Genomic DNA, 27,809 nt, shown 5'->3' with positions numbered 1-27,809 from the left:
TGATTAGCTAATGCTAATGTCTTAATCTTGGCTGTTTCCAGGACATTTTGCAGCATGCTTTGTATTGAAAGGGGACAGTTACATAAAGCTTATCACAGCAACAAAGGTCAAAAGTCTCTGTCTGTTTTTATTTCTCCTTCCCAAGTCATAATGTCCAAGGCAGAAAGGTCATGCTGCATCCACTTGCGTAGACATCCACCAATAGATAAAAATGTTGTGAATTGGGGATTTAACAGCATCAACTTCTGCATAGAACTATCTTTCACCTTTGTAGTGAAGCAAAGTTTTGAACATACATGCTTATGAAATTAATAGATCCTGCTAAAGTTGAGAGAGGGACAGACAGAACATATTCTGACCGAGTTGTATGGGGCTCCATTATTGGGAGTATCAAGTTCCATACAGTGAAGCCACATGATCAATTTAGTTTTTAAAAAATTGTGGGCTAGAATGTACAAGGCTTAATTGAAATAAAATCCAACAGACTGATAGGTGCCACCCCAAATTATTATTGGTTATAAGTGATTACAACTTTGCCAGAAAGACCAGATTTTATTCCACGCATGGAATGCTCAGGGCAGGAACAATGGGATCAAAAAGGCAATCGGTCCATCAAATGACAGACTGGCTTCACTGATTTAAAATAAAAAGGGCAGGATGTTCATCACTGATGACAATAAAAAGATGACAGATGGGTGGAAAGCCATCTTGAATTGTACTCTAGGGAGGACATGGTCACAGTGGAAGCTTGGACCAGCATACAGACCCTGTTTGTCATGGAAGAAATGGATATTCAACACAAACTGGATGAAATTAGCAAAGGTATTAACTTGCCTGCAATTGTCAAAGCTCCAAATGATAACGCTATACCATCTGAACTCATCGAGTACAGGAAGTCTGCACTCCTGTAGCATCTTCACAAACCTCTGCTTCTGATGGAGCAAGAATGTAGTACCCCACGATATGCATGATACAAAGACTGTGACCCTGAACAAGAATAAGTGACTGCAATATCTGACCACATTTCCCCCTGCTGAGCAATGTATGAAAAGTAGCCTTATCAAATTACAGCTTTTGATTGAATACTTCTTTCCTAAATCCCAGTGTGGTTTCAAAATTGAAAAATCCAGATTGTCATGGATCCAAAACTTCCAATCGGGGTAAGGAACCTCAGAAAAAAGCATAGGGAATCTTTATAGAAGGCACCTTCCCCTTCTCCATTAAAAGCTGCCATATTCAAGTTAGCAAACAAAGTCTGAAGACCCAAAGGCTATGTGTAAGGCAAGTGTGAAAGGAAAGCATGGCAGGTGAGAAAAGGGGTTTGGATTGGAGTGCTGTGGTGGGATTATTGAGGGATCACTGTGAGCGAGCGGTTGGGGTTGGGTGTCAGGTGTCAGGATCACTAATATATAGCTGCTAGAGCAATTTCAGTCCTCTAGCATTGCATATGTAACTATCCAGGTATGAGTTGGAACCCTTTGATGTCGCCAACTCTAATTTATACCTTTTTTAATAGTTCTAGATGCTGTGTAATTGCCCATCAGAAGTTTACATTACTAGATAATTGCAATCGGAAATCAGCGTACTGGAACCACCAAGGAGATCCGACGTGCACCTTTCAAAATATATTTGGTTAAAGACTAACTGGACATCAGAAGATCTGAGCTATGATCCTCTCAGATCTGCAACTGAGAGCACAATGTCTGTGAACAGAGGAAACTACTAAATATTGCCTTCATTGATTTCATTAAAGAATTCACCCATGTGAGCAGTGGCAGCTTATTTAAGTCAAACAATCTATTGAGTGTGATGTCCTCCTTCCAGGACATGATGAACGGATAAGGTCATCAATGACAGGACAATATCCCTCGGGGGTTCCGACAAAGTTGCATTCAGCTATCGACACTCGCGTTTCTTTTTGCTCAGCCACTGTCACATACCCTTATTTCATAGAAGGGTGCCTCCTTACAGAAAAATTTAATAGCTGTTTGGCCTTATCTTCCTGTGATCCAAGAAAAAAGTGTGCCAAGTTCGCAGCTCCACACTGATAATACTGCACTAATAATCCATACCTGGGAACACCTTCAGTAGATACAAACAGACTCTCTCTTACCTGCAAAGCTTTTGGTTTGACCATCAGCATTAGGATGACAATTGTCATAATAATTACAGCAATATTGTAGACTATCAGAATTGACAATGTGACCACAAAGGTTGTGGATACATCTACCTAGGCTCCTCAATCACCAGAATTTGATCAGATCATAGGATGCTGAAATCAACACACAAATTGCAAAAACTGCTGCTATCCAAACTGAGTTGAAGGTGCAGTCCAACTAGCAACAAGCTTAACGAGAAGATCACACCTTGAGTCTACCAAGCCCCACGTCCTCAATGTACTCCTTTACTGTAGCAACATCTGGACAGTATATCTTTTACAGCTTCCAACTTTACTATGGCAGATGTTTCTTCAGCATCTCTTGGGAAAATAAGGCAACCAACTTAGAGGTCCTGGAGGGTGCTATTTCTATCCTTATTCATTTTAAGCCAACAAAATTTGCAAAGTTCAGATGGTTGACAACCAAAGAATGAGGAATCACACAACCTCCTGGACATCCATATCTCCACTACCATAAAATCTGGAAATAAGATACCGGCACAGAGACTAAGAGGTAACGACCAACATGCACGCCCTCTGGATGTAGATTGTTTGGGAGAGACAAAAGATTAGCTAATCTAGAAGAGGATCCAGAGAAAATGGAGGCCAGTAAATTGTGGACCTTCTCAGCCCACTGTCTTCTTCTGTAGCAGCATGGGTTGCCACACCAGAGCTGAAACACAGCTTTCCTTGTCATTCTAGATGGTAGTTGTGGGCTTCAAAGGTGCTATCTAAGCAGTCTTGATGAATTTTTGCACTGCATCTTGGTGCACCCTGTTGCTACTGAGTGCTGCTGATTAAGGAAGTGAATGTTTATGGATATGGAGCCTACCAAGTGGACTGGATTATTCTGTATTCCTAGCCTTTTACATGGCCCTGTGAGCATTGTACTCATATGGCTAGTTTCTGGTGAACGGTAACCCCCAGGATGTTGATAATAGGGGATTCAGTGATGGTAATGCCATTGAAAAAAATCAAGGGGCGATGATTGCTTTCTCTGTTGCCAGAGATGGTCATCGCCTGGCACTGTGTGGCAGGAATCTTTCTTGTCACTTGTTTGCACAAGCCTGGATATTGTCTATGCCTTTCTGTATTTACCTGGATCTGCTTCAGTATCTGAGGAATCGCAAATAGTGCTGAACATTGTACAATCATCAATGAACATCCCCATTTCTGACCTTAAGATGGAGAGCAGGTCACTGATGAAGCAGCTGGAAATGGTTGGACATAGGACACTACCTTTAGGAATTAGCCAGGTTCCATGGGTTCAAGTCCCATCTGCTCCAGAGGGTTCTAATTACATCTGAGAGTTGATTAGAAAATATCTGCCTTGACGAATTCCAGCAAAGATGTGCTGGAGTCAAGATAATTGATCTCTAACAGCCACAAACATCTTTATTTGTGCTAGGTATAACTCCAACCATCGGAGGGACACCACCCCCCACCCGCCACCTGATTCCCATTCACTGTAGTTTTGCTAGGACTCCTTCAATGACACACTCAAACAAATGCAGCCTTGATATCAAGGGCTGTCACTCTCATCTCACGTCTGGAATTCAGGTCTTTTGCCCATGTTTGACTAAGGCTGTAATGAAATCAGAAGCAGAGTGATCCCGGTAGAACCAAACTGAGCATCAGTGAGCAGGATTTTGCTAAGAAAGAGCTGTTTGTTAACATTCTTCTGCATAATATAACACATTTTAATGCACCACAGCACCAAATCATAAACTTAAACTCCAGTTTCAATGAATATTCACAATTGGTCATTGTTGGTTTCTTTATAGGCTTCATTGCAGAAATGTCAATAACACTCAGCTTAGTTACTACAGTTCAACGCATATTTCAAAACTTGCCAATATTCCATATTATCAGTTCTTTACTAACTTTATAGCATTTAGTCCACCAAAACATGTCCAATGAATTTATAAAATTCAAGCAATACCACAACAGGTAACTACTTATCTAACAATACATTGCAAGAATTCTTTGTGCACAAGTTTGATATTTATAATTCAAAGTCACTATATGCCCCCAAAGGTTGATACTATCCAGAGGCAGAAGCAATTGGAACATGGCACAGCAGTCTTTTTGATCAAAATTAAAATTGAAAAAAAAATTTGCCTATCATGTAGCAGCTTTCACGATTTCAGAAGTATGAAATTATTTGAAGACGTGAATTGAATGGACCCTCGAAAATATGAATATTACAGTTAGCTGCTATCATACCAAAGTCTTATTATTGTAAATAGCACAGTAGCCTTTATTGCAAGGGCATGTTGTTATATAAGAGTTACAAAGTCATCTTGCAATTCTGGAATTTAGGTGAAAGTGTTTTGCACAGCTTTCTGCAGGTCTCCTTACTCAAAGAAGGATATACTTGCCTTTCTGAGAGTGCAAAAAGGTTCACTAGATTGGTAAGTTGGTTAAGAGAATAGTTTCAGGAGGAGAAAATAGCCCTATGTGCTCTGAAGTTTAGAAGGTAAGAGTTTTTGTGACACCTAGAACACTTAGTCTTTTATAGGGCCTGATAAGTAAATTTCCTAGCTGAAGACAGAAAACTGGAAGTTATGATGTGAGGATAAAGAATCAGCCATTTGAAATGGAGAAATATCTTCACTTAGGGATCGTGAAACTCTACACCAGACAGTTTTAGTTCCCAAGCTTTTGAGTATATTCAAGAATTAAATCAATAAAGCTGAGCAAAAGATATGGGGATCCATCAGGGAAATGGTATTGACATAAAGCAGCCGTAATCTCATTGAATGATAAAAGGACTGTATTATGTACTCCTGTTCCTATTTCTGGTATTCTTCAGGCAAGAAGTCTCATTATATTTTAATGGCAAACCTGTCTCCAGAATGCAGGTGAGTCAATCTCTCCAGCATAACTGTAGATGGGAGCGATGGAGCAGGGTGGGGTCAGGTTTTCCAATTTCTTTATTGATTTTAAGTTCATACCCCATTCTGGAGGTTAAAATGTACAACCTCTCCCTGCATCAACCTTACCCCACCAGGAGTCTCAGATTGCTGACATGGAGAATGTGGCATTAAGTTAAGTTGACACAAATACATCATTACTAAAAATAAATGCATAATCCTTACCTCAGTCATTTGAGATTCTGGATGCCCATATAAATCCACTGTGGACTTTTCTGCACTTTTCACAGTGACTGAAGCAGGATCTGTATTTTTTTGAAATGCTGAAGCAGAGAAGCTGCTCTGTTTGTCAAAGATACTAGAAGCATTGTCACTGAGTAGGTTCCTTTGTCCAGATAGGCAATTTGCTTTTAAGGAGTAGCCATCTTTCATTGAAATAGTTTTTCTCTTTTGTTGGTTTTTTATATGTTTGAAGCAGTCTGCATCAGCTGTAGACCCCTTACCAGACTTCCCATCTTGGGAATTAGAGTACATTGAAGACAAAGATGATTTCAGATTCATGCAATCTGTTTGTCTGCACTTTTTTCTTAACAGATGAAAACTGCCATCATGTTCATTATTAAAAGAGCCATCAGCTAGACTTCGTTTTACTGGATTTGTCATAACTTTCTTTGTTGGTAATTGCCACTTTAGCTCAAGAGGACTAAGTACCACATTAGGCTGAAGAGCCACCCAATTGAAAGATGTCCTCCCACTTTTTTGGGGTGTTAATTTTTCACGTAAATGATTAATAACTCGCTGCTTTTTTGCAACTGTACCTTGTGATGAACCTACCTTGGAAGAGTCATCTTCGACAGATGACACCGATCTTCTTTCATGGAAATATCTAAAAACTGAAAAGTAATCTAATTGTACCACAGGCTGCAAGCTCAATTTGGAAACAATGTTCTTACTGGCAGTGTGTTCCTGTTCAGTTACCAAATCAAGATTTGATGTATAGTTAAGCAATCCTGACTTCACTAAAGAATTTCTCACAAACACTTTTGGATCATCTACTCCATTAACTAAATCAGCCTGAGGAGACACAGCTGATTCTTCAGTAACATGAGAAAACAACTCAACACTATTATTGAAGGTACTGTGCAAGGTATGACTGAAATCATCTTTGTGGGGTTGAAATAAGTGCGATGTTATTGAATCTATATGCTCAAGATGTTCCTCCAAAGACGCAGAAGCTACAGGTTTACAATCAGCTTCAAGACTACAAATTCCACCTAACTTCTTTGGAGACAATCCAACAAACTCTGAATTATTTGAGTGTTCTGTAGAGGAAACTGCCTTACACGAAGTGTTGCTACTCCGGGTGCAACAAGTTCCCACTGTACTGGGATGGTCAATACTTTCCTCAATGTAAGGTTCAGCATTGTTCTTCCATATGCCATGCTCAATTTCACTGTTGAATGAAATGATACATCTTGATGGTTCCTTGATTTTTGATTTCCTTGTACAAGAAGGTGTGCTCGTCTGCAGTGGGGATCTATCCAGCTTCCTTACAGCTCTGGAATTACAACTAAACTTCTTAGCTTCGCAAGAAATTCTGCATGCCTTTTTTGGTTTATTAAAAGAGATAGATGATTCTGAAGATTCTATTAGGGATCCAAGCAATTCCTGAAGGAGAAATGGAAGGACACAATTAGAAAATTGCTAATTTATATACATGTGCATATGTATCTAAATGTCCACAAATATGAATAGAAACTCAAACTACAATCACTATTCAATAAATAAAGGTCGCTCCGCAAGATGAAAAGAATTAACTTTTGTCCAAATTATATTTAACAGCCAAATGTTTGTTCTGAATAAAAATGTTAAAGCAAAGCGTGAAATTTCACTGATTTCGTACTTTGTTTAGGTTTTTTAAAAAATGTATTCATGCATGGGATACGGGTGTGGTTGGCTTGCCAGCATTTATTGCTGATCCCTAGTTGTCTTTGAGGTTGCGGTGGTGAGCTGCCTTCTTGAACTACTGCAGTCCATGTGCTGTAGATAGATCTGCAATGCCTAAACAAAGTGTAAGATCAGTGAAATTTCATGATTTGCTATAACATTTTTATTGAGAACAAACGTTTGGACACTAAATGTAATTTGGACAAATCTAATTCTTCTTGTTTAGTGGAGAATCGATAGATGATTGGGCCCAGGACACCACCATGAAGGACTCAAGCAGAGATATCCTGGAGCCAAGATGACCGAGCCCCACCAGCCACAACCATCTTTCTATGTACCAGGTATGTCTCTAACCAGCAGAGATTTTTCCTGGATTCCCATTTCACTAGAGCTCCTTGATGCCATACTCGACCAAATGAAGCCTTGATGTCAAGGGCTGTCACTCTCGCCTCACCTCTGGAATTCAGCTCATGTGTCCATGTTTGAACTAAGGCTGTGATGAGGTCAGAAGTAGAATAGCCCTGGCAGAACCCAAACTAGGCATCATAAGAGGTGAATTCAAATAAAATACAGCTTAAAAGATGTGCTGGATTTTAACCTTCATGAGTCGAACGTGGATTCCATATAATAATGTGCATTGATTCGGTATTGAACTAAATGCCTTTGTCCTTGAGAGAAACTCTCTCTACTTTTGAAAGTCAGTAATGATTTATACTCCTAACAACCCTCCAGTTCTTGCCTGCTTTGTACAAAACCATTTAAACAACGACAAAATAATCCAGCGTGTGAAATGAAATTGTTAAATTGTAAGCATGTGAACATGCTCAACAGACAATTTCTCCACATGGTGTCACAGTATGCCATCAACAGCTGTACATCCTCCTTTTATTTTGTTAAGTTCTTGAACAGCTTTACTCTGCAAGCACGACAAAAAATAAAAATGTAGAAAATGCAAAAAGTTGTGCAGAAGAGAGCAGCATATTGCAAAGGAACACCAACTGTCAGATATAGGAGGTAGTGGCATTGCAGTATTGGCTCACTGGACCAGCCTTCCGCAGATATGCTTTGTGACATGGATTTGAAGGCCTCCAGGACAGAACTGAATTGAATTAGCCCTTTATTGTCACATATACTCAATGAGTATAGTGAGAAGTTTATACATCGCCACTTAGGTACAAAGGTACCTAGGGTACAGCTTTAGTTACACGATCTTAGAAAATAGAAATATAATGTTCTGAACTTTTATTTCTGCAACGCTGGACAATGGTCTTCCAACCCAAAACCACGCTAGCACCTAGCCTCAAGTCCATGCCAAGGCTGGGAGAATAACTGTAGGCGGCCAGGCCGAGCCAAGGACGCCATGCCAGGAGGCTACACTGGAAGGTAGCTACAACAGGTGGGGAGGCCATTACTCCAAGCTGGGAGGTCACCATGCCATACTGGAGGCTGCTACACCAGGCTGAAAGGTTGCCACGCCATGCCAGTAGGTCACTACGGGACGTCACTGCCAGGCCGGGAGTTCGCAATCTTAGGCTGGGAGTCAGCCGAAGGCCAGGAGAGAAGAAGAAAAAAAAAACAGAAGAAAATAGAAAGAAGAAAAGAACAGGCAGAGCAGACAAGCTCCAGCTGGGGCATCCAACTCTGCCAACATCTTGGACTGGATGTCATTGGTGAAATTTGGATTCAACTGTTAAAATCTGGAATTAAAAACTAGTCTAACCATGTCTAACTGGTCTAAATCACTTTTCTTTTTTTATTTATTCATGGGATGAAGGCATCGCTGTCTAGGCCAGCATTTATTGCCTATCCCTAATTGTCAAGAGGACAGTTAAGAGTCAACCACTTTGCTGTGGGTCTAGAATCACATGTAGGCAAGATGGTTAAGGATGGTAGTTTGCTTCCCTCAAGGATATTAGTGAACCAGATGAGTTTTTCTGATAATCAACAATGGATTGATGGTCATCATTAGACTCTTAATTCCGGACTTTTATTGAAATCAAATTCCAACATCTGCCTTGCAGGATTCAAACCTGGGTCCCCAGAACATTATCTGGGTCCCTGGATTAACAGTCCAGTAATAATACCACTAGGCCATCACCTCCCCCGAGAGGGGGGAGTCAACACAAAAACCAAGCTGGTTCACCAGTATCCTTTAGGAGAGAAAAAGCTGCCATCATCACCTGGTCTGACCTACATAAGGTTGACACAATTGCCTACCAAGGCATCTAACTGCTACAGTATATGATAAAAGGAATTAAATTACATACAATCCGAAATTGACCGTCACACTAAAACATATTGGAATACACAGCTAATCCGGAGTCCTTCCAGAGGAGTGGCACTGCAGTATACAGTGTGGAGGGGTTTGTGTTGCAAATCCTCAACAATAACTCATAAAATCTAATGGCATCAAGTCAAATAAAAGCAAGGAATCCTGTTTGTTATCATCTGCATCAACCAACATCATTCGACCCTCGCGACAGCCTAAGACCAGATACAAGCAATAGCTGAATTACATTCAACCAAAATCTGTAACCTCATGGGCTGGTTTTTCACCCACTCCACCATATCACCAAGCGAGGAGTACCACTAAGCCAGCACCATGGTAAAGAGTTCAGAAGGGCGAGCCAAAACCAAAAAAAAGGTGACAGCCTGAAGTTACAACACAGGACCATTTTTATGCAAAGCAGTGGCGGCAGCATGTGATAGATAGCTGGTCCATAACCAAAGGATCAGATCTAAATTCTATACGCCACATCTACAATTAACTAGAGGATGACAGTCCACAAATAACTTCCACAAATAACAATCTCTGGAGGTTGCCAGCATCGTAGAAACCTGCCTTCAGTCAATTCAGTTCACTCCACATGATAAAGAAATGGCCAAAGGCACTGGATACTGCAAATGGTAATTACTCTGACAACGTTCCAGCAGTAGTACTGAAGACTTGTGCTCCAGAAGTAGCCATGTTATAATCACATCACTTCAGTACCCCTCTTTCGCAGTCCCTCAGGATCGAGGATGAGTTGGTCCCACTCCAGGGGTTGGATTCTGCAGTGGCTAAATAGTCTAATCCTGGAGCCACAGACTGCCAAAGGTAAGGTAGGTGGGATTCTCTGGATTTGACACGCACTTTCTGCTGCTTGCACTTGGCCTCCACATGCTTTATTTGTTAATGCTCCAAGTGGTTGGCATCTTCATGGATGCTTCTCCTCTAGTTTGGGCATTCCAGGACAAGCAACTCCCATGTGTTGTTGGGGCTGCTGAATTTGTTTAGGGTGGCTTTCAGGGTGTCCTTGCAGCATTTCCTCTGCCCTCCTAGTGATCACTTATCATTACGGAGCTCAGAGTAAAGCACTGATTTGGGGAGTCTTGTGTCAGAACACAGACAACATTTAGTCATAGAGTCCTACAGCACAGAGACAGTCCCTTCGACAAAACTCGTCCATACCGACCAAAATGTCCGTCCACGCTAATTCATCCAAATGCCTTTTAGATGTTGTTCATGCACCCGCCTCAACAATTTCCACCGGCAGCTTATTGAATATGGGTACCACCCTCTGTGTAAAAAAAGTTGCCCCTCAGGTTCCCATATATTCTTTCCCTTCTTACCTTAAACTGATGCCCTCTAGTCCTCGATTCCTCAACCCTGGGAAAAAAATTCAGTGCATTCACTCTATCCATGCCTCTTGTGATCTTATACACTTCTATAAGATCCCCCTTCAGTCCCCTATGCTCTAAGGAAAAAAGTCCTAGCTTGTCCAATCTCTTCCTATAACTCAGTCCCTGGAGTCCTGGCAACATCCTTGTAAATTTAGAGATAGTAAGAACTGCCGATGCTGGAGTCAGAGATAATAGTGTGGATCTGGAGGAGCAGGAAAGTTGACTTTTTGGGTAGGGACCTCCTGACCCAAAACATCAACTTTCCTGCTCCTCTGACGCTGCTTGGCCCATTGTGCTCCTCCAGCTCCACACTGTTATCCTTGTAAATTTCTTCTGCACTCTTTCCAGTTGAGGAACATCATTCCTATAGAAAGATGACCAAAACTGAACACAATTCTCCCACTGCGGCCTCACCAACATCTTGTACAACTGCAACATAACTTTCCAACTTCTAATACAATGCCCTGACTGAAAGCCAGTGTGCCAAAAGCCATCTTCACTGCCCTGTCTACTTGTGACTCCACTTTCAGAGAACTATGCACCTGAACTCCAAGGTCCCTCTGTTCCACTACACTCCTTAAGGCCCTACCATTCACCATGAAACTCCCAACTTGATTTAGCTTTCCAAAATGCAACACCTCACACTTATCTATATTAAACTCAATTTGCCATTTCTGGATAACTTCTCCAGCTGATCAAGATCCTGCTGCAATTTCTGATAATCCTCCTCACTGATCACGATACCACCTATTTTAGTGTCATCTGCAAACTTGCTAATCATGCCTTGTACATTCTCATCCAAATCACTGATATAGATAACAAACAGCAATAGGCCCAGCACCGACCCGAGGCACAAACACTAATCACAGTCCTCCAGTCCGACTATTATTCTCTGCCTGCTACCATCTCGCCAATTGTGTATCTAATTTGCCAACACTCCCTGGATTCCATGTGATCTAACCTTCTAGAGCAGCCTACCATGTGGAGCTTTATCAAAGGCCTCACTGAAATCCATATAGACTACATCTACCACCCTGCCCTCATCACTTCATCAAAGGACTCTAACAAATTTGTGAGGCATGATCTCCCATGCACGAAGCCATGCTGACTACTCTTAATCAAACCCTGTCTTTATAAATTCATGTATATCTTATCTCTCAGAATCTTCTCAAGTAACTTACCTACCACAGATGTTAAGTTTACTGGTCTATAATTCCCAGTTTTTCTTTGTAGCCCTTCCCACATAAGAATACAACATTTGCTACCCTCCAGTCTTCCGGGACTTCACCATGGCTAACGATGATGCAAATATATCAGCCAGGGCCCCCGCAATTTCTTCCCTAGCCTCTTGTAGCGTTCTTGGATATATCTGATCAGGACCAGGAGATTTATCCACCTTCATACATTCTAATACTTCCAACACCTCCTCTTACTGTGATATGGACTGTCCCAAAGATATCGCCATTAGCTTCCCCAAGGATCTCGCCCATCTCCTGCAGTTCCACACATACATGTCCACTTTGGTCCTTGAGGGGTCCTATTCCCTCTCTAGTTATTCTTTTTCCTTTAATATTCTTAAAGAACCTCTTCAGATTCACCCTAATCTTCTCAGCCAAAGCTATCTCATGCCTCTTTTCGCCCTTCTGATTGCCTTCTTCAGTAAAATCCTGTATCCCCTATATACCTCCAGGGATTCCCTTGATCTGAGCTGCCTGTTCCTAAGCCACACCTCCTTCATTTTTCTGGTCAAAACCTCAATATCTCTTGTTATCCAGGGTTCCCTACTCCTGCCAACCTTGCCCTTCACTCTCACAGGAACATCTAGACCTTGAACTCTAACTATCACACTTTTAAAGGCCCCCACCTGCCAGAGGTTCCTTTACCTGCAAACAAACTACTCCAATCAATCCTTGCAAGCTCCTGTCTAATTCCATCAAAATTCATCTTGCCCCAATTTAGAACTTAAACTGTGGACCAGTTTTGTCTTTCTCCATAACTACTTTAAAATGAATAGAATTATGTCATTGGTCCCAAAGTGCTCCCCCACTGTCACTATTTCCGAACAGTCGGTCGAGATTCGCCCCTTCCCAGGTAGGACCCTCTATATACTGCTTGAGGAACCTTTCCTGAACACATTTAACAAATTCCACCCCACCTCAGTTCTTCCCACTGGAGAAGAGATAACTTAGAGGACAAGTGGGACCCTTCAACACCTCCAGCCCAGAACCAAGACCACCCCAACTTCTGCTATCAAGCTGCAGTACACAGATGATGTCTGGGTGTGCACACATTCAAAGACCAAGTTACAAACCATTGTTGATGCATTCACAGAGGTGTATGAGAAAACAGCCCTCAGACTAAACATCCAGAAAACAAAGGTTCTCTATCAGCCCACTTCTACCAAACACTGTCTACAACCATCAAAATCCAGGCAAGCCCGTGGATAACATGGATTATTTCCCTTACTTCGGAAGCCTCCCCTCGGTGTGAGCGGGCATTGATGATGAAAGCCAGCATCGACTCCAATGCAATAGTGCAGACTTTGGACGCCTGAAGGGCAGTGTTTTCAAAGTCAGAGACCTCAAAGCCAACAATGTAGCCATGTCCCCTCCCTCCTGTAAGCATCAGAAACATGGACCATGTACAGCAGACACGCAAATCCCTGGAGATTTATCACCAGCACTACCTTCACAAAATCCTGTATATCCAGTGACATGATAGGCCTATCAATGTGAGCATCCTCTCCCAGGCCAGCATCCTCAGTATTCAGTCCAGTTACAATATCTACCTGGCAAGACGGAAAATTGCCCAGGTACGTCCACAGATCCAACCTTGCCAATAACCACCCCATCAGTCTACTCTTAATTATCAGCAGAGATGGAAAGTTTCAACAGCAGTATCAAGCAGCACTTAAATCAACAAATGCAGCATCAAGGAACCCCAGCAAAACTGGAGTCAACAAAAATCAGCAAAAACTCTCCATTAACTGGAGTCATACATACCAAAAAAACAAAAATGGTTGTGGTTGCTGAAGGTCAAGCATCTTATCTACATTACATCACCGTAGGCAAATATCATAGTAGATAATCGAACTGTTCAGAGATGCTGTTATGACACAAAATTGGAGCAGGTGGCAGTTGAACCTAGCCTTCTGGCCCAGAGGTAGGGACACTACCACTGCACCACACACACAGACCCTTAGTTTCTCCAAGTAGTGTCCTGGACCCAAACATCTTCAACTATAAATAACCCTTGCTCAACAATACGGTCAGAGGTGAGAATGTTGATGCATGATTGCACACAATGTTCAGCAACATTCACAACTCTTCAAAAACCAAAGTGGTCCATTGCCAAATATAGCAAGACACAGACCCAATTCAGACTTGGACTATTAAATGTAACAGTTGCATCACAAAAGTGCCAAGCAATGACCATCCCAACAAGACAGAGTCCAACCATTACCCTTAACATTCAATGACCTTACCAATAGTTCAAAAGGGCAACTCACCCCCACCACCATTTTCTCAAGACAATTCGAAATGAACAATATATTTTGATCTAACTAATGACACACACATCCAAAGAATCAACAAACTGAAGAGATTACACAAAACGGTAATACTATGGCAGATGGAGGTTTATGTGGGCAAGCACAAAACAGGATCCAGGAAAGACAAATCTGAATATTCCCCAAATGGAAAGAAGCTAGAAACTGTCAGAGCCAAGAGATCTGGGTATCCACATACCTAAATCATTTAAAAATCAGGAAACAGATACAAAATAAACTCAAACAAGACCAACGTAATGTTAATCTTAAACGGGCAGGATTACAAGGGGGAAGATGTTACATTTCAATTGCATGGAATCTCAGTTGTACCTCACCTTGGATTACTGCGTTTTATCCGCACCACTATATGTTCCAATTGATATATTAGTTTTAGGGGGGACTGTCTCACATATCTACTAGATTACAAGATAACAAACTTCCCTTTTATTTCTTTTCATGCACACAATTGAGGGTCAATGTGATCAAGGTGATTAAAATCTTAAAAGAATTCAATATAGTTTGAACATCCAAAAATCAGACTCCCAGAAATAACCTGTTTTCAAAAAAACATTTTATTTGATAACTAAACAAAATTCAGACTATTGTCCAAAACCAGGACAATTGAGCTTTGAGCTAGATCTTGGCATGTGTAAAATAGTTTCTGCTGTAATCAAGTTAGAATTGCAACAATTGATGTTTTTAACTAAAAGGCAATGGAAAGTGAATGGAGAAGACGGTGATAAATTTTATAAAATTATGGTCTTGCCAAATTGTGGATTAGTGACACAGTTGCTTAGTTGAGAAAATGAAAGCAAAAATGTTTTTGTTCCAGAAATTAACATTTCTCTACTACAACTCAGGTGCAGCGTTCTTCAATTCAATAGTTCAGTTTGATATTTGTTACTAAAAACAGTTTAAAAAGTTGTCTTACCTTCTTTTTCATTTGAAGCTGGGTATTCACAAGTTGATTTGATATAGTTTTGCAATTCCGCAGTTTCCGCCGATATGTGACATATTTTAGATTTGGAGATTCTTTTATGATTCCTTCCATTCTGCTGCTGGTTTATTTGCAATTGTTTTTATTCCCACAACCCCAAAAAATGTAGGAGAAGGAAGGAAAGAAGAAATTTTAACAGATATCAAAATATTAAGAACCAGCTGCAAATATCAGAAGTATCATTTGTTCCGTTAAAAGATCTAAAATTTGCTATGAAGTCCATTTTGAAATCTTAGCTACCCAAACATGAAAACACTTACAGAATCATGGAATAATAAATCACAGGTGGTCATTCAGCCTGGATAGTGTGTTTCAGGAGCCAGTCACACCCGTAATCTAATAACATCAAATTCCATGGTCAAGCACAGGCAATGTAAGCCAGGTACTGGGGTCAGAATTTAGCTTGCAAGAAGCTGACCACAGCACCCTGGTCCAGAGCACTATGCAGGGATGGTGGTGGTGGGGATGTTTGGGCAGTGGAAGAGAAAGAAATATAGCAGTAATAGAGGACAGCAAAGTTAGGGGAATATATATTATTTCTGTAACAGAGTTCTGAAGTCCGTGTTGCCTACTTGTCCCCAAGATTCAGGACATCTCTTCTTGGCTAGAGAGGAACCTGGAGTTGGTATGGACAGATTCAGGTGATTTTCTCCGCTTGAGAATAACGACATAGGTAAGACTACAAAAAATGAGGGACAACAAGTAGTTTGTGGGTAATTTAAAAAGCAGAGCTACAGAAAAGGTAACAGTCTCCAGATAACTACATGAGCCATGTGAAAATTTGTGTACATAAAAAATGAGAAATGCATGACTCAAAGATTGGTGTCAGAGAAACAGGATCCAATTAAAAGGGTGGTGGGAAAAGAGATAACAAGGTGTAGAGCTGGATGAACACAGCAGGCCAAGCAGCATCATAGGAGCAGGAAGGCTGATGTTTCGGGCCTAGACCCTTCATCAGAAAAGAGAGTAATATTTGGTTAGGATGGGCTTCATTTGAAGCACACTGGGATCAGTATCCTGGCAAATTGCATAATCTGGGCTTTAAATTAATTTGTGGAGGAAGAGGGTTGAACTGAAGGGAAGTTTAAATGATGAAAGATACAAGTGGATATGCAGGGTATTGAAGAGCTGAATGATAATCAAAATGAGACAGGAGGGGTAGGAAATATATGAAAAGTGCAAAGGAAATTAGAACCAAAGTGCTGACGATAAAATGTCAAAGCTTAACGCTCCTTAACTGAATGCACACAGTACTTCGAACGAGATGGACGAGTTGACAGCACAAATAGAAAATAATTAATACAGCTTGAAAGCTATTATGAATATATGGTTGCTGGGTAATCAGACTAGGAACTCAATATCCAGGGATATTTGTTTTTTCTGGAAGAATAGGTATAAAGGAAAAAAAGAGTTGAGATAGTTTTGTTAGTAATGGAAGGTATCAGTGCAGTCAGTAGTTATAATCTGCATTTGGCTGGACAAACCAGATAGGCAAGAATAATATGGAAGCCTAATTTGTGAAGAGTATCAGAATCTGACTTTTAAGCAGATATTTTATAATGCTCAGCAAAAAAATTATTTCGGTCAAAAAGGACTTGATGAGAAGAACGAACCACCCATGGTTCACGAAGATGGTCAAGAGTTTCCAATCAAAAGCTAAGGCATACAACATGCAAAATCTATTGGTAGGCCAGAGGATTAGGAGTTTTTTAGCAATCAGAAAACTAAAACAAAACTGATAAAGAGGGAGAAAATTGAAGAAGAAAGTGAATTGGAAAGAAATAAAAACAGCAAGAACTTCTTTGGGTATATACAAGAAAAAGTAATGTTAGTGTGTAACTCTTGGAGAATGAAACTGGGAAACGGCAATAACGTAAACCAATATTTTGCATCGGTCTTCATGGAAGAGGATACTAAGATCCTAAATATAACTGATAAGCAACATTCTGATGGGGAGAAAGATCTTATAACTATCCCTATCGCAAAGGACAAAGTATTTGACAAACTAATGGGAATAAACGTAGACAAGTCACCAAGACTTCATGGCCTCCATCCAAGGCTTTCAAAAGAAGTGGTTGCAGAGACAGTGGAGGTGTTGGTCAATATATTCCAGAATTTACTGGCAAATTTATTTCTAAGTTGCGTGGGCAATTGATCAGCGGGTCCACACACAGCTATCACCATACTGATGTCATTCACAGTACTGACCTCCAGTTCCCAAAGGAGAAAAATTAGCGGGAACACTGCCCACTAGACTCCCAGAGGGTTCTAGGGGATTGGTAAACTGCTAATGTGACGCCCATGGTCTAGAAGGAGGCATAAGCAGGAAACTACAGGCTAGTTTAGCCTAATACCTGATGTTTGGAAAAATGTTAGAGATCATTATTAATGAAGAAATAGCAAGTCATTCAGAAAACATTAGTACAATCAGACAATCAACATGGTCTTGCGAAAGGGAAATCAAGTTTGACAAATTTCCTAGAGTTCTTTCAGGATGTAACAAGCAGAGATGACAAAGGGGAACCTTTAGATGTTCTATATTTGAAATTCCAGAAGGCATTTGATAAGTTCCCCATAAAAGGTTTTGCATAAGATAGGAACTTATGGCACTGAGGATAATGTATTAGCATGGATTGAGGATAGGTTAACACACAGAAGACAGAATCAGGATTAATGGGTCTTTTACAGGTTGGAAAGTCATAACTCATGGAATACCACAAAGATTAGTCCTACGGCCTCAATTATTTACTGTATATAGCAAACTTTGTTTTAACTGGCACCTTATGGACCTACACTCTCAATAAACTGGCAAAAATTATAAACTTCAAATACTAGAAGCTTACTATATTATGCTGATCTCAACGATATGAGTAGCCATGTCAGGGTGCAAGTGAGAAGGCTCTCTGCCAGTAAGTTTTATTTAAGGCAAAATTGCATTACTATTTAAGTGATTTATGCTTTAAATAAAGCATAACCAGTGGTGTGTGTATATCCCCCACATTACATTTATATTACTAGTGTGTGCACTTCTTGATCAATTGGAATATTTGATCAACCGTAAACACCTGGTCCCATAGATACCAGGTAATAAAAATGCTGCTGAGCATTAATGACTTGGAGAAGGGGATGGTGTGTAATGTATCCAAACTGGCTGACAGTACAAAAATTGGTGAGAGAGCATTTTGTGTTGAAGATACAGGAACCTGCATAGGAATATAGCTAGACTGAGTGAACGAGCAAGAACTTGAAAGGTGGAGTTTAATGTTGGAAAGTGCAAGTTTGTATCCTTCGGTTGTAAGAATCAAAAGGGAGACTATTATTAAAATGGAGAGAGACTCCAAAAAACTGCAGCACAGACAGATCTAGGGGTCATTATGCATGAAATACAATGTTAGCAGGCAGGTGCAGTAGGTAATTAAAAAGGCAATTGGAATTTTGGCCTTCATTGCTTGGGGTTTGGAGTTTGGAGTTAAAAATAGGGAATTCTTGTTACAATTGGAGACGGTATGGGTGAGGCCATACCTGGAATATTGTGTACAGTTTTGATCTCCATGTTTAAGAATGGCTATACTGCCATGGAAAGCAGTTCAAAAGAAATTCACTAGGCTGATTGGAGTGAATGTGTTGACTTATCAACGAAGATTCAGGCGTTTATTCATTAGAGCTTAGACGAATGATCTTATTGAAGCATTCAAAATTTTGAGACGGCTTGACCAGATAGATGTTTCCACTAGTAGGGCAATCTCAAACGAGGAAACATAGATTTAACAAATGTCTCTTTATTCTGCAGTTGAGGAATTTCTTCTCTAAAGGTAATGAGCATTTAGGGTGGCACAGTGGTTAGCACTGCTGCCTCACAGCACCAGGGACCCAGGTTCAATTCCACCCTCTGGCAACTGTCTGTGTGGAGTTTGCACATTCTCCCCATGTCTGCATGGGTTTCCTCCAGGTGCTCCGGTTTCCTCCTACAGTCCAAAGATGTGCAGGTTAGGTAGATTGGCCATGCTAAATTGCCTGTATGATCAGGGATGTGTAGATTAGGTGGGTTTGGATGGGTGCTCTCAGGGTCGGTGTGGACTTGTTGGGGCGAAGGGCCTGTTTCCACACCATAGGGATTCTATGATCTGGAATTCTCTATCTCAGAAAGCTGTGGAGATTAGATCACTAAATGTATTTCAAGGTGGTAAATAGATTTTTGAAACAACAGGGAGTTGAGGTCTATGATGAACTGGCATGATAGAGGAGTTGAGGCCTGGAGCAGACCAGCCATGATTTTGTTGAAGAAGAGGGCAAACATGAGAGGCCAAATGGACTACACCTGCTCCTATTTCTTATGATCTTAGCAAGTCTGTGCTGGCTCTTTTGAAGGGTAATCTAGTAGGTTCCAAACTCTGCTTTGTCCCAAATCCTGCAAGGTTTTCCTCTAAGTGTTCATCCAATTTCTGAATGCTACTGTTGAATCAATTTCCATGACCCAAACAGGTAGTGCAATCCAAATTCAAATCATACACTGAAAAGAAAAAATGCTTTCCCCAATACTGCCTCCAATTCTTTTGTTAACCAATTCATATCATACAAGAAATCATTTAAAACTATAATATCCATCATACCTCCAATTCAGCTCAAGTAATTAAGAAGCAAAAACCACTTTTTACAGAAATATTTTGTTTGAATTCAGATAACATGTAATAGATATTCCAAGAGTTATTCAGGCTAGATTTGGAAAACAGGAACATTCCAATAAATCCTCTCTCTTAAAATGTTAAAGATGAAGCTATTATGAAGTAAAACCACAGAATCAAAATATATTCCATTTTTTCCTCAAAGGCCAGGTTTTCTTCCATTCTTTTAAAAAGCTTTGCCCCTTCCCTCCTCAATGGATATTCATGTACATCAGTCCAGCTTTCTAGTGCCTTAATGAAAAATAAAACTGGAAAAATATTCTTTGCACAAGTTATCAAATTTAAAATCTCAGGTCTGTAAAAAGTACCCTGGTGTACAAAAAAAAAACTCCTTCTTTCTGGCTACAGTTGCTGGTTTTGAGATGTAAAATGTTGTGTCACTGATATGACTTTTGTGGAAGTTACCTTTGAATTAACAGATACTCATGTGCTGTCAGGATGATTTTAAATATTTTGCAAAGGTTTCAACTTACTAAATAAGCCAGGGCAGCATGTGTCAAATTGAAGAATCTATTTGGACCCAGGTGATGAAGGTTTCAATTTCAAGCCACTACCCTGCATGGTATGTGCACGATTACTATACCAGCAGTTATTCACAGGTGTTTTAATATGTATATCGTCTATAATTTTTAGCCATGCAAATGAACTAAACCAACTCCAATTCTATCGTAATCTTCCTCAATAGCAGACTGCAATGAACTTTTATAAAGCTTGCCTGCGATTTTTGCAGTATGAATGCTACCCTCCGCTATAATAATCAGGTTAGAGATTTCCCCCTTTTGACAGAGCTGGCATATAATTGTATCCACCGGTGGTATGTCTCCGGAAATTGTGGACCACAATCACTAACTATTATCCATTAGTTTAAATAAATGGCTAAGTCATAGTCAAAATGCTCAATTTCCTAAAATCTGTTACTGGTTGACATATTACAGCACACCCTTGGGCGAAGCCAAGCTGGATATCTCTCTCACATATATGTGCTGCCATACTCCTTTTATGTTCCGGTAGCAATTTTTTTCCTACACAATAACAGAAAATGTGTGAAAAATTGGTCTGAGGTTTCTTGTTTGTATCTGTGGATGTGCTAAAAGATCACATCAGAAATTGTTCAAAATACATAATATACATTCTTAGTTACCTACATTCCCACTGAAATTCTGTCAAATATCCCAGAAGAACATTATCATTTTCTCACTGGAGGACAAACAAGATAACAATATGTACCTAGTAACAGGAACAAAATAATTTTCTTTGTCTTGCGTAAACATGCAGTTTTCCTGACATTCATCTTCTGTGGAAATGGAGCTATGGTTTTTATCATGTAAAACTCCTCGGCCTCTGAATACATAAGAATGTTTTCTCTTGTGACTTTTGCTACTTGTTAGCTTTCCAACATTTTTCTTTGCTGTCGCTTTAGCATTTGAAACATTCGGCAATACTTTCTGTTGCCTGGAAAAAGATGAGAATATAAGATTTGAAAAGATATGAGAGAGTTTTATATAACATGCTGATTAAAGAAAGTAAATATCAGTATTTTATGTTCAAAAAAAAAATTTGCTCAGGCCTTGAAATTTCACAAATAACTCCATACACAAAAATATTCTAAAACCTGATCTAAATGTTCACTGTGTACCTTTCCTACCTTCTCCAATATTTCATTGCCTGCAATCAAACTGCCTAACAAAGCATGCGTAAACTAAAATAAAGCATTCAAAAAAAGCTCTAAATGTTGGCCTTGTTCCGTGCCAAAACTTTCAATTTTTTAAGTGGGTATTCAGAACTGTATAATGTACCATAATATTCTAAATGTGAAGTTCAATTGAAACTGAAGCTAAAATTATATTATCACTTGATTAAACAGTGCGTCCCCATCACGGTTGTAGAAACATTATGCAGTCAGTGTGTCTCTTACAATTCCTGGTTTTACACTAAATATTCTACTGGAGTTCAGCATCACTGACTACTCTTAAAAGGGTATGGTGGCAGCTTAAAATTTAGAATCAAAATTAAAACTAAAACTATAATAAACCAACTAGTAATTGCAGCACCAATGAAGAACTAGGATATGAATAATGAAGTCACCCTACAGCATGAAGCTAGAGATCTGACTTCAAGCAGCCCTTGTGCAGTAAGGACAACCAGTTACGCTTGCATCAAGGGTATAAACGCAAGTTGAAGGCCACTACACTCAGGTCGAGAAAGACTGCTTGACAATTGTCTTTGCTTGTGAACATTTTCATCAACACCTACTCGGAAAAAATCAATCTGACCGTTGAATTCAACTACAAACACAACTATAAGTCTAATGATGACCCATAGTCTTATTGTCAATTGTTGTAACAACCTAGCTGGTTCACTAATGTCCACTAGGGAAAGAAATCAGTCATCCTTAACTGGTTTGGCCTATATGTGACTCCAGACCCAAAGCAATGTGGTTGGCTATTAACTGTCCTCTGAAAGGGCCTAGCAAGCCAGCCAGTCACTCAGTCATATCAAACCTCTAAAAAGTCTAAAGAAAAGCATTGAACCTGGACAGACAACGTGGCATCAACTTAGGAACCAGCAACAACTATGGCAAGGTCAACCCTATCATCACTGCAGTCTTCCTTTCTAAGATGTGCAGGCTAGTGCCAAAATTGGGAAGACAATCTTGTGAGACAGCCTGACACAATCGTACTCATAGAATAATACGTTACACACAAAATCCCAGACAAGACCATCACTAGATATGTTCTGTCCCACAGGCAAGACAGACTTAGCAGAGGTGGTGCCACAGTGATTAACAGTCCAGAGGGAGTTGCCTTGGGAGTCTTCAGCATTGACTCCGGACCTCATCTAGTCTTATGGCATCAGGTCAAACATGGACACAGAAATGTCCTGCCGATTACTACCTACTACACCCTGCCTCACCAATGAAAGTTCCTTCATACTAACCATCATTTGAAAGAAGCACTGAGGATGGCAAGGCCACAAAATGTAATCTGGATTGGGAACTTGAATCACCAAGAAAGGCTCAGTAACACCACGAATGGCTGAGCTGGTCAAGTCCTAAAGGACTTGGCTGCTGGACAGAATCTGCAGCAGGTAGTAAATGGGAAACAAAAGGGAAAAACATACTTTACCTCATACTCACCAACCTGCCTGTCACAGATGTAAATGTCGATATTGTCCTTGTGGACTCCTGTCTTCACATTGAGGAAACTCTTCTTGTGCTCAATGGATTGGATTTCAAACAGATGAAGCAACTCAAGACAGGCATCCATATGCCACTGTGTGCCATCAGCAACCACCCCATGCCCTGACATATGTCCAGCTCTACCATTACTATCAAGCCAGAGGATCAACCCTGGTTCAATCAGGAGTGCAGGAAGGCTGGCCAAGCACAACACCAGGCCTGCCAAAAAAATGAATTGGCAACCTAGTAAAGCAAGCAGCTGACTAGTTGCATGCCCAATGGCACAAGTAGCAAGTGATAGAAGAAAGTAATTCCACAAAAACAGGCAAGATCCAAGCTCTGCAGTCCTGTCACAGCCAGTCATGAATGCGAGTGAACAATTAAACAACTCACCCAAGGAGGCAACTCCAGAAATATACATCTATCCTCAATGATGGAGGGAGCCCATAAAATCAGTGCTAAAGATCAGGCTAAAAAACTTGCAATAAGTGCTGCGTGGATGATCCATCTCAGCATTACAGTATTCGGAGGCTGAGGAGTGATGTTATAGAGGTTTATAAAATCATGGCTGACCACGGATAGGGTGAAGAGTCAAAATCTTTTTTGGAGAAAAGGGGATTCAAAAACTAGAGGCCATAGGTTTAGGGTGAGAGAGGAAAAATATTTTTAAAAAAAAAAGACCCGAGGGTCAACTTGTTGAATGACGATTTATTGTCATTTGTACTCTACAATGAACAACACAGTAAAAATAGCAAAAAGTTTCAACCGTTCCGTTTGAATATTTAAAGAATAAGAAGATAAACCTGAAAGAGTCCAGAGACAGTAAGAACTGCAGATGTTGGAGTCAGAGATAACACAGTGTGGAGCTGGAGGAACACAGCAGGCCAGGCAGCATCAGAGGAGCAGGAAAATTGAAACCTGAAGAAGGTCCCGATCCGAAACTTCAACTTTCCTGCTCCTCTGATGCTGCCTGGCCTGCTGTGTTCGTCCGGCTCCACACGTTGTCTACAAGCTGAAAGAGTTCATCTTTGTTCTGCTACCTCCATCACGAGTCCTGAGCCAGCCGAACAATGACACCTGCGTTGTCACTCCTCCACCTCCTGAGCCAGACCCACCAATGTCAGGGGTGCCACTCTTCAGGTGCCATCTCTTGGTCACTGGGCCCACTTCATCACAGGCCACCAATGCTAGGTCCTGTGCTGGATCCACATTCACCCCACAACAGGAGCTCCCAGCTCCACTACCGCCACCTCGCCAATAACCAGGAGACACTGGCTCTGGGCCTATCACAACCAGGAGCTGCTGCCACCACCACCATGTCAATAACTAGAAGTCTCCAGTCTGGGCCTACCACAAACAGGAGCCCCTGGTTCTGCTAAAACCAAAACCTCATTGATGCCTGGAGTTCCCACTCTGGGCCTACCACAACCAGGAGTCTTCAGCTCCGCTGCCAGGCCAGACTGCTACCTTGCCAAAAGTCCCGCTCTAGCCACTCTTCCATGACGTCACCTTCTCTGCCGCTGCCGATAGAAAGAAAAGGGCTCAGTGGTTAGCACTTCTGCGTCACAGTGCCAGGGACCCGGGTTCGATTCCACCCTCGGGCGACTGCCTGTGTGGAGTTTGCACATTTCCCCCTGTGTCTGCGTGGGTTTCCTCCTGGTGCTCCGGTTTCCTCCCACAATCCAAAGCTGTGCAGGCTAGGTGAATTGGCCATGCTAAATTGCCCATAGTAATCAGGGATGTGTAGCTTAGGTGGGTTATAGGGGGATGGGTCTGGCTGGGATGCTCCGAGGATCGGTGTGGACTTGTCGGGCTGAAGAGCCTGTTTCCATACTGTAGGGATTCTATGAAAATGAAGAAAAAGAAAGATGACAAAAAGGGTAAGGAAAGATGGGAGGAATTGGCCGCCTGGAGCAGACAGGCCCAGGAATCAGAACGCTGCTTACCTGGCCAGTGCCGCCATTTTGGCAGGTGCTGCATATATGGAACGAGCTGCTAGAGGAAATGGTGGATGTCGGTATAATTACAACATTTATAAGGCACTTGGATGGATACTTGAATAAGAAGCGTTTAGAGGGATATGGGCCAGATGCTGGCAAATGGGACTCGATCAGTTTAGGATATCTGGTCAGCATGGACGAATTGGTCCGAAGGGTCTGTTTCCATGCTGTATAACTCTATGACTCTATTCCACCACATCATGGTGCCAGTCTTCAGTCAATGTGATCCCTACCATGTTGAATAAAGAAACAGCTAAAGGCACAAAATACTGCAAAGGTTAGAGCACCTGACAATACCATGAAGTCTTGTGCGCAAGAATGTCCCGCACCCCTAGTCAAGCTGTCACACCAAAACTACAGCATTGTCAAAGTAGTAAATTGCCCAGCTATATCCTGTACACAAAAAGCAGGACAAACCAAACTGGTTAATTAGTGCCTCATCAGCCTACTTTACATCATCAGTAATGTAAACAGAAATTGTCACCAGCACAAATAAACAGCACTTGCTTAGTATTAACCTGCTCACTGACACTCAGTTTGGGTTCTGCCAGGCCATCAATTCACAAGTGAAGAATTCAGCCACTTCACAAAAGACTAGGAAATAGAACACTACACGTCATTACCACACTGTCCCCAATCAAATGAAAAGGCTTAGGCAGCAGAGAAAATCAAAAGAGCCAGACAGAAATAGATTATGTCCAACTTTGACGTATAAAAGGCAATCCTCGAGTGGAGAAACACAACTATTGCAACTGTGGAAAATATTGATATTGCAGCGTATCCAAACCACATTTTCAATAGCCGTAAAGCACTGAATTGGGAAATGATAACAGGCATGAGTAACAAAATCAAAATGAAATGGCAGAAAGCCATATTTCTCTTCAACAAAACTGACAAATCATTGTTAGAGTTGAGTATTGGCAAGCGAATCAACAAACAAATCTTGAAAACTCAACAGTCAACCCAAGTCAACAACTCAGGACCCCATCTAGGGCAAATCAGGACTCTGCCCCCTCAGCTCTCTGTGGCAAGAATTTCCAAAAAAGTGACAACCCTTTGAAAGAAGAAATTCCTTCTCATCTTAGTCTTAAATTGACTTAAGTTAGTCTTAAAATTCTGAGATGATGCCCTCTGGTCCTAAATTCTCCCATCCTCTCAGCATGTACTCTGTCAAGTCCCTTAAGGATACTGTCCATTTAAGTGAGATCACCTCTCATTCTTCTAGAATCCAATGAGTCCCAACCTGTTTAACCTTTGCTCATAAGACAATTCCTCCACACAGGGATCATCCTAGTGACCCTTCTCTGAACTGCCTGAAATGAAAGGGAATCTTTTCTTAAATAAGAGGACCAAAACTGCTCACAGTATTCTGTACAGCTTGCTACTTCATTCTGATGTTACCTCCTGGTTTCCATACCCTGCACAATGTAATTAGCAAGGTAGGCTCCTTCGATACCAGGGTGATCTCAATGCCCCATGTATCTAAAGGCCTCTCCATTTTTTTTCCAGGCATGCATACAATCTGCTTTATCCTATTGCTTCTACAGTGTTGCTGCACTTTAGCTTTCCCGGATACCCTTAACAGTACAGTGGAAACTATAGACTTCAGTGGTTTGGCTCATGATTATAATTGACAAGACACTGCGGCGAATTATCTTCTCACTTTTAATTGACTTAGCACATAGCGCAATCCAAAAATTACCACTTCTGAGGTCTTGATCGCTCATTCCCTACCTAGCTGCCTGAACGCTGATTGCAGGACTACATCCTCCCATCTGTATATGATGCTGATACAGATGTGGACCACATCTAGTGGCTGTTCACCTCCCCCTTCCTCCGCGTGATCTGCAACCATTCAGTGATATCCTCGACCGGGGCAGACCCGGCAGAAACGCCTGCCTAGCCAAACTCCTATCGCGATTCCACGCACGTCCATGAGGATCACGACTCTCCACTCTTCCCAATGAAAAGCAAATGACAGCTCGTGCACCTTTTCTTTTTGGATTTGAAGGACGGGTTACTGCTGCTGCTGCTGGAATGGCCACTGTTATCGATTGAGTCTGACGACGAGAAAAGATGTTCTCTGCCCGTCTCGGGACTCAACCACTTGGGTGCTTTTACGGTCCGCTGTCTGTATTTCCCGTAAGTCCGTACCAAAGCCGGGCGGCCACCGGCCTGAGTCTTCATCATCCCGGGCGAGCAGCCGAAAGCCAGAAGCTACGCTCGAGCTCGCGATCGACTAACCGCCTCGCCGTTTGAATTTCCTCTCCCCTGATTGGACGGCCCGGTGGCAACGCTGCGTGTTAATTGGCTCTCACTTTCGGATGTGCGTCAGAGACGGATGGTTGGTGGTGTGTTGTAGCTAGAGGGCATGGCGGAGCGCGGTGGGTGGAGTCTTTTTCTGCTCTGTGCAAGGGTCACTCGACCCGAAACGTTAACTCTGTTTGTTTATCTTCGACCGATGTAGCTAGACCTGCTTAGCTTTTCCAGAAATTTCTGTGGCTTTCTTTGTACTTTTTCCATAACCTGGGTGTTGGGAGTTTGCCTAGGTGACCATTTCATAACTGGAATACGATATTTGTTGTTCCAGTATTGTTTATTTGTGTTGTTCCTTTCTGTGTACAGTTACGTACGCAAAATTAGTAGGATTTTTACGGAAAGTACAACGCGGAGTTAGTTATGTGCCGGAAGTTGCTGTCCTGATTGGCAAGGGGCTTGGTAAACTTTTTTAACAACTCATGGAGAGTTTATAAGTGTTGAA

The 27,809-nt window shown here is 41.3% G+C and overlaps 1 protein-coding gene across 2 annotated transcripts in view; it reads right to left on the bottom strand.

The window, feature by feature from the left end:
- Positions 1–27,354, bottom strand: part of haspin (histone H3 associated protein kinase) — a 56,328-nt gene extending 28,974 nt beyond the window's left edge. The window contains exons 1-4 of one of the 2 annotated variants that reach the window (XM_048600445.1): positions 27,039–27,354; positions 21,098–21,322; positions 15,123–15,249; positions 5,260–6,702 (exon numbers count right to left, since the gene is read on the bottom strand). In XM_048600445.1, coding sequence (XP_048456402.1) covers positions 5,260–6,702; positions 15,123–15,249; positions 21,098–21,322; positions 27,039–27,238 — 1,995 coding nt within the window. In that variant the 5' untranslated portion in view covers positions 27,239–27,354. The remainder of the gene's footprint in view (positions 1–5,259; positions 6,703–15,122; positions 15,250–21,097; positions 21,323–27,038) is intronic. The other variant, XM_048600452.1, reaches the window with a different exon arrangement.
- Positions 27,355–27,809: the final 455 nt, after the last annotated feature.

Source organism: Rhincodon typus, chromosome 1 (assembly GCF_021869965.1).
Source record: "Rhincodon typus isolate 14 chromosome 1, sRhiTyp1.1, whole genome shotgun sequence".
NCBI lineage: Eukaryota > Metazoa > Chordata > Chondrichthyes > Orectolobiformes > Rhincodontidae > Rhincodon > Rhincodon typus.
Note: the sequence above shows the minus strand (reverse complement) of the source record. Positions and strands in the feature narration are given on the sequence as shown.